Below are 8,107 nucleotides of genomic sequence, written 5' to 3' on the forward strand. Positions count from 1 at the left end.
TAACCTAGACTACTACTAAAACAAATGTTCTCGTGTTTATTATATTTTTATGATGGGAATTAAGGGCAATCAAATACTACAGATGTGCACTAGGATGGTCAGGTGCATACTTGGCTTACAAGATATTGGAATCGTGTCCTAATATTGATAACAATATTAATCACATCAACATTGTTCACAGTATTAGCTTGCTACAATATTAATAATAATATTAATCACATCAACATTGTTCTCACTCAACCGCTTGTATAACTCAAAATATATTTAACTTTTACAATGTGGACCTTCTAATCACGTGGTTAAACATTTGTAATATGTTGTGTGCCTTTTGTTTTATAATCACGCGATTAAAGATGAGGCCTTTCATCATAATTAATGGGAGGGTTAAGGTTTAAGCGCCTTTAGTTGTTTTAAATTTCCTTCTTTTTGTAAGGTATCTTTTGCTTTTACGTATAGTTTTGTTTTAAAACTGAGTAAGCTGATTACCACCAGAGAATCCTTGATGTGACTGCTGCAAATTTGTCTATCTTCTTTCTATTGTTCAAATGTCTCTCTTCTTTCAGAAAAGCAACTTCTTTCCTGTGAATATTAATGAAATCACCCAAGCAAGCATGCAATCTTATGCTTTGTTTTTGTTTTTATATTTGCAGACAACTTCTTCTTTCTTTTTTATTCTTAAAAAGGGAAACCAGTTGGTGACGAAGTCACAATCGTTCACATTTTCGATGGCCGAAAAGATTCAAAAATACATTTCAACCTCTCTTAGTCACTATCATGTGATTCATCAATGTTAGGAATTGAATAGGACGAACTGTGTGAAATACGGGCTCAACCATTGATATTTTTAGATAACTTCAAAACCTTCGTTATTTATCTTTTTGTATTGGTAATATATGGAGTAACATTCTTAAACCTTTTTGAACGGGGGATCAAGTCCAAGATCTCTATTCTTAATTAGGATAGTTAATTCGTAACTATTTTTTTAATTAATTCTTAGATTTTCTTTTCAGGTTAAAGATAGAGAGGAAATACAAGAGAGAATTGAATGAAGAAGATAGAGTGTGTAAGGAAAATATACAAAATGAAAATTAAAAACAAAATATTTTCACTGAATCTCAATCACAAAAAAATGCATGAAAACTAAAAACATGTAGGATTTATTATAAATGGTGTCTGAAATTGTCATAACTCATCATTTTGTTCTTTAATTTGAAAATCGATCAATGTCGTCCCTGAATCTTCCAATCACACAACCATTCATTACCATCATTTGCCTTACCGTCTAGTACCTATCAAAGTTTGATATGGAAAAAGGTTATTGCTGCCATCTATGATTTTTTGTTATATGCAAGAAGCGTTGTGTACCAGGAAATTGAACGCCGAACCTCATGTCCAGATTAAAATGTTTTTAAACACTTCAGCTATCAACACCTTACAATCAACCATCTAACTTTGAGTACAACAATGGAAAGTTTATTATAACTTTGGTGTCTACAAATGTGGTTTAAACTCATTAACCATTAAGCCTAAAAGAGGTCCTTAGTAAGTTGTCTTTAGATCTTACAAAAGTCCATCTAATTTAGGGTTTTTTTTCCTTCCAAAGGGGGATGTGATAATAGAGCTGAAGACCCGATTGGCCCAAGTCCATATCCACTTCAAGGACCCAAATGGACAATGGGCTCAACGAACCACAATCACTTGAAGCCCAAATCTAATCGTGAAAAGATCAAATAGTACTACGGATTAGGGTTTTAGAAACATATGGTTATTAAAACTGCAGCCAAGTTCTAGGGTAACAGTTCCCGTCTCCACCTTCTTCTTCCAAAGCGAGCAACACCGACTGCAGCAGTAATGGGTACGATCTGCTAAATTCTCATCTTCCTCGTTTAATCTCTTCTGAAATCGAATCTGTATCGTTCTAATTTAACTTTTTTACAAAAAAATTTATGTAATAGCGAGGATTAAGGTCCATGAGCTTAGGCACAAAACCAAGGCAGATCTCTTGGCTCAGCTGAAGGATCTGAAAGCAGAGCTCGCTCTTCTCCGGGTCGCCAAGGTCACCGGTGGAGCCCCCAACAAACTCTCCAAAATGTATCCTCTCTCTCTCTCTCTCTCTCTCTCTCTCTGTAATTTTATTGATTGATTTGACTCGTGGAATTTTTGTTCAATTTTTTGGGGTTTTTTTTTTTTTTTTTTTTTTTTGTGATTTCAGCAAGGTGGTGAGGCTTTCGATCGCTCAGGTGTTGACGGTGATGTCCCAGAAGCAAAAGGCGGCTCTTAGAGAAGTCTACAGGAACAAGAAGCTCCTTCCCCTCGATTTGCGTCCCAAGAAGACCAGGGCCATCAGGAGGCGTCTCACCAAGCACCAGGTACGGCTAATCTGCATCCCCGTAAAACCCGATTTCGGTTTTCATTGATTTTTTCTGCGTAGTGATTTGGGAAGCTGCCCATTTGTTTAAGAGTTGTGATTATGTAGGAAAGTCTACGAGTATACTTTTGTTATGTTTTTCCTTTGCTTGAATATGATATGCATTTCTTTGTTTTGTTGACAATCCCTTTAAAATTTTTACATTAGCGTATTGACGTGTGTCTTGTGAGAAATAAGTAAACGGACTGTCTTAGAGACCGAAACTAATTGCATCGGGATGAATGTAAGTTAATATGGGTTGGTATATGTTAGATGTTTTATTCTTTTAATTCAATAGTTCGTATACCATTTAGGCATTAGTATCTAGATTCAATTGTTTAACTTTGGTTTGGCCTGCACATGGTTAAAATGAAAGGGCAAAATTTAATGGTTTTTCGATATGATCGTGCAATTAGTTGACTTGACTAGAAGCGCTATCTCAAATCTACCTTAGCTAATAAGCTCACATTTACTTATGACGCGGAGTGGAGCTAGAGAATCTCTATCTCAGGTTTGCAATCATATTGGAGACCATTTCTTCTATTTGATTTTCCTAGTTAGACTTACTTGAATACAAATTTATTTTCAGTCTGGTTAATATGGTTTTGCAAATAGATTTATTTTTTTGACCAGGATCTTATTTGATTCCAGTACTTGTGGAATTCTTCTGGGCAACTATTTAGATTTATTAAGCTTGTCCTTGCTCTATGGAGTTTTTCGGTTTAACTTCTATTTCTGCATTATTGTATAGTTCATAGTGAGCTCCACTTCTATTGGTGTATGTGAACTGCTGCATTGTTTTGTCTATCACTGCCCACCTCTCTCTCTCCACCTTTCTCTCGTTCGTAACATGAACTGTAGGTTACCCTTGCTTAGCCCGCTCCACAGTATTGTGGCTGTCAGAATAATTATCGATGTTAAGTTTTCTGGCAATATATTTTTATCCTAATTCGGTTGTCAAATTGTTTTTTTTTGTAGGCATCTTTGAAGACAGAAAGGGAGAAGAAAAAGGAGATGTACTACCCACTGAGAAAGTACGCAATCAAGGCATGATTATGGATCCAGATTTGAAGGGAATTGAGAGTTTCACCCGTTATATGGTATTCCAAGGACATCAGTTTAAAATGTTGAACTCTTTCCGTAATTTTATCTACGTAGGCGCTATCCCAAATATGATTTTGTTGATCCAGAATTTTAATGCTGATTTTGCTTTCGTTTATTGTTTGATCCTTTGCCATCAGATTATCAGAGGTTTAGTTGTCCTTAAATCAACAGAACCAGATGCATTCGAATCTGTTTGCTCTCAGGAGTTGAGTCTGTCGGGCTCTTCTTGTTAGCCAAACTAAATATTTTTGTGTTGTCATTTCGTGAGGGTTTAGGGTGCCCGATCACTTACACTCAAGTTTAAATTCCCGTCCTTGTAAATTTTCACTCTGTCAAAAAGAAATACAGAGCATTTGTGTTGAGCAAACCATATGCTTAAAGAAATACGGAGCATTTGCGTAGAGCCGACCATATGTGCGCTATGCGGTCTTCTCTGAGCTGTTGGATGGTATACACGCCACTAGCTCAAAATTTTTTGGTTTCACGAAGTGGGGATCTCGACCTAAGGGCCCCATTCATGTCTATGTTTCAAGCATTCTGTGTGTTAAGAGAAAATAATTGTCAAATTCAGAAAATATTCCAAACTTGCAAAGAAATTTCTTGAGTGGGTCCCAACTTAATGCTCACCTTGTGCGTGTGGAAATTGTTGAGTTAAAAGGCTAGAAATGGCGTTACTAATCAATATATTATAATATGAGTGGACTATAGTATATTATCGCAGATATGTCATACATAGAATATAGTATTAACAGATAGATCCTCATAATAATTAGAACACAAACACATTAATAACATCACATGAGGTGTCACACTAAAAAAAAAAAAAAAAAAAAATTCTCCATTTCACAAAGTGCCCTTCGTTTTTTTACCCTTCTTAGTTAGGATAATGCTAGGGATTAAATTTTTAGACAAAATATTATAAACTAAATGACATGCAAGTTGATAATTGGATTATCACTTAACCGTAGATAAACATGTCCATTCTTATTGGTGGCACATCATTTAGTTTACAAATTTAGTCTATAAATTTAGTCTCCTTAACATTACCCTTTCAGTTAACATTGTAAAGGGTTAAAGTCTTTAACTAAGATCTTGAAACATGAAAGTAGGTCATTGTTGAAGTACCACTTCAAAGCAAAAATGGTTTTTGCAATGCACCATTCACCAGCTGGTAAAAAGCGAAATGCGCATGATGTTATGCATGGGATGGGTCATTGTCAAGAATATACATGAACAATTGGAATTGATTGGGTCAGAACAAGACACTGAATCCCTTTTTGTTGATCAAAGAGAATTTACATACACCAAAAAGGACGCAGGATGATATCAAAACCCTAATTAAGCACGTCATTAGTAATGTACGTCCACATGCATGCACAGTCATAGAGATTCCTACTTTTTGTTGCTCGACTCTTCCACAGTTTCACATTTCTTTCCATCTTTCTTTTGCTTGGCCGCGTCGATTGAATCATTCCATTCATATATGTCACCAACCGCTTCATGCGGTAAGCCTCAATAGCATAGTATAGCACACAGGCCAAGACCGACAGAATCTGCTTATGTTTAACGGGACTTGGCTGTTGCTGCTGATATTTTCAGCAGCGAAGTTCTTTCTTAATTTTCCCTGGTGCAAAATTAGAATATATGACAATACAAGGAAGCGATCGAAACAACGCTAGGGTATGTAATACATGTGGGCTCATTTTTTTTTCAACCGGTTGCAGATTAATTAGGAAAGAAAATGATCCTTTTTCTGTGAGAATCGAGATCGTAACACTACCACGGAGTGTAAACGTTCATAACTTTTTTTAAAATGCAAAGCAAAATTTTTCAAGTTCAGTCAATTTATGCCGAACACTGTTAACAACGAATTTCATCTGACTACTTCAGTGGCATGTGGACATCTGCTGAGCAAATATTTTATTGAACATTTAGTGGACACTATTGGTTCTCGTACAGACTGCGAAAGGGTTCCTGAAGGACCTCCCAGCCATTTTTCCCACTTCTATAAGGTTTCGGGACCCAGCTAGTCCCTTATGGACTCGGCATATATATATATAAGGTGAACTGCCAATTTAGTTCCTGAAATTATTACCTCAGTGAAAATTAGGTCCTTAAACTATATTTTTTTCAAAAAAAAAAAAAAAAAAAAAAAAAATCAATCCTTGAATTATAAAAATCTGTCAATTACATCCCTAATATTATATTCGAAACTACTATATTTAATTTTCCGACAATTTAAGCCACATTACTTGCATATGGTACACATTAGATGGTAGATTGGTAGTTTTTCATAAAGAAATATTGCATGAAGTTAACTTTGAAGGGTAAATTGGTAGGTTTTCATAAGAAATAATGTAAGTTAACTTCGGAGGGTAAATTAGATGTTAGATTCGCAACTATATGAAATGTATAAGCAAGAAAATGACGGCATTACACTCTAAAATGTATCAAGTGACTTAAGTTGACTAAAAATTAGATATAATAACTTTAAATATTATAATAGGGATGAAAATAGCAATTTTTAATGAATATTGGGATTTATTTTACCGAAAAAAATAATTCAAGAATCTAATTTTCACTACGATGACAGTTCAGGAACTAAATCAGCATTGTACCTATATATATACATATATATATATACACACACACACACACTTTTTATTTCTTTTTTGTAACTCCAGTTAGATATATGCTAGAGCAAGTCCACCCCGCTAAATTGCCCAAGCAATTGGTTGATTGAATCCCCAAAACCAACAAAATCATCTCCACCCCAAGCTTAATCAGTCGGGCTACAGTGAAAAGGAGAAGGCCCGACTGCTCAATCGGGCTACAATTGCCCAACTCATTGCTTGAGGCAGTGTGACGTCAAGGTGACACAGTCACGATAAAAACCAAATCCGCCGGAGTTCGATCTTCTAGGTTTCGATTTGAATTGAGGAGTGACAACGGAGCGATGGCCAAACGGATTGACGGAGTGACGGATCCGCAAAGTGATAGACGGATTAATACCAAACCCTAAAGTATATATTTCTCAAAACATTTATTGATACCAGACATATAAACATGTAAAATAAGTCATTACTCATTCACGCTAATTAGTAATAGACCATATAACTTTTTACGTCTAAAACTTGAGGTGTATCTGTGGCATTCGATCATTTTTAACCAGTGAATGGTAAATAGAAAGAAGACACTTGTTATTCTCTAAGTCAATTATAATTGGAAGGGAAAATAGAAAGAAAAAAGAATGTAGTTAAAATTCTGAGCAGGATGTTTATGAATTAAGTAATGCTAAGGAAGTTAAATTTGTTGACAAAATTTGCAAACTAAATGATTTTTCACCAATAGAAAATGAACACGTTTATCAACAATTAAGCAAGAATCTAATCATCAATTTTCACGTCATTTAGTTTACAAAATATTATCTACAAATGTAGTCTTCCCAACATTACTCTAATGAATTTGTCAAGGATTACAAACAAAACGTCACGGAAGAAGAGAGAAACCCTCTACATCACGCAACCAGACCCGTGACGTATCACAGAAAAGGGAAGGATTCAACCATAATCACATACAAAGTGAAGCTTACATATAATATATATATATATATATATATATATAACATAATCTTAAAATAATTTTAATTAGTAAAGTTTAAAGAATAAAATTAAGTAGCTATCAGCAGCTACAATTTTTATTTTTTTTAAATTAATACTGTCAGTCATTATCCATGCATAGCATGGAATGGGTTCTGACCCATTCAGAGTCTCTCAATCAGAGCAAAGTTTGGCTGGGTATCGTGAGTAGTAATTAATTAGTTTAGCAACCTAATCACTTGATAACATCCAATAATGTTTGGGACCTCGAGCTAAAGCCAAAGTGCTAAAAACTAAGAGAGAAAACGTCACTGCATTTTAGGTTTTTTTTATTTGTAGAATTTGAATTCATGACCCTCTTCTACTGATTATTTTTTAAACAATTGAGAAATACTAAGGAGACTTTATCAAAAGTGAGACTCTTCATAAACTCTCATGTTTTTGACACAATGTTTTATAATGTTGGTATGAGAAATAATGACGGATAGTCTATAAAGAATCTCAATTTGAGAGAGCCTCCTTAGCATCTCTTTCTAATTTTCACAAACACCCAAAACTTAATGTCGGTCCTGGTTTTGAAACAAAATATCATTGCCATTGTAAGCTTCCAAGGATCGATCCTTATGTTGCACAATTCTCCACTTTTTGCTTCCCTAAACCAGGGCTCATTCATTCAGTGAAAGAGCAGAAGGAGAATACACTTATTTCCATGTCTTGCGGCTTGTTGTGGCTGTGTCGGCTGTCAGTGAAGCCGAAAGAACTATATCTCTAGCTGTATAATTAGTTTAATTATGTCAAGTAATCCATCTAATTACCTGTGAATGGAAGAGGGTTTACAGTACTTGATCCCTAATATGATCTGCTGGTAATTTAGGTTTTAAATCTGTCGACAGCGAAAATATGCAACGCGCAGGCACGGAATAAATTTACCTGTTTGTTTTCATAGAGAATGTATATGTTACTTCATTGATTCTTACGTATAACTATAACGACGTGT

General features: G+C 35.0%; 1 protein-coding gene across 2 annotated transcripts; it reads left to right on the forward strand.

Moving 5' to 3' along the window:
- Nucleotides 1-1,699: 1,699 nt before the first annotated feature.
- On the forward strand, nt 1,700-3,878 carry LOC137742745 (large ribosomal subunit protein uL29). 2 transcript variants are annotated; one of them, XM_088678859.1, is made up of 5 exons: nt 1,700-1,855; nt 1,956-2,091; nt 2,213-2,369; nt 3,386-3,507; nt 3,649-3,878. In XM_088678859.1, exons 1-4 carry the CDS (start codon nt 1,852-1,854, stop codon nt 3,458-3,460), a joined length of 372 nt encoding a protein of 123 aa, XP_088534985.1. In that variant the 5' UTR covers nt 1,700-1,851; the 3' UTR covers nt 3,461-3,507; nt 3,649-3,878. The 2 variants fall into 2 exon arrangements, with proteins under 2 accessions (XP_088534985.1, XP_088534984.1); XM_088678858.1 differs by lacking the exon at nt 3,649-3,878 and having other exon boundaries at nt 3,386-3,626.
- The last annotated feature ends 4,229 nt before the right edge of the window (nt 3,879-8,107 follow it).

Source organism: Pyrus communis, chromosome 11, assembly GCF_041283825.1.
Source record: "Pyrus communis isolate YQ-2024b chromosome 11, ASM4128382v1, whole genome shotgun sequence".
Lineage (NCBI taxonomy): Eukaryota > Viridiplantae > Streptophyta > Magnoliopsida > Rosales > Rosaceae > Pyrus > Pyrus communis.

Coding starts and splice junctions, on each gene's coding strand:
- LOC137742745 (XM_088678859.1), top strand. Junction 2,092..2,212: donor CCCAACAAACTCTCCAAAAT/GTATCCTCTCTC, acceptor TTGTGATTTCAG/CAAGGTGGTGAGGCTTTCGA. Junction 2,370..3,385: donor GGCGTCTCACCAAGCACCAG/GTACGGCTAATC, acceptor TTTTTTTTGTAG/GCATCTTTGAAGACAGAAAG.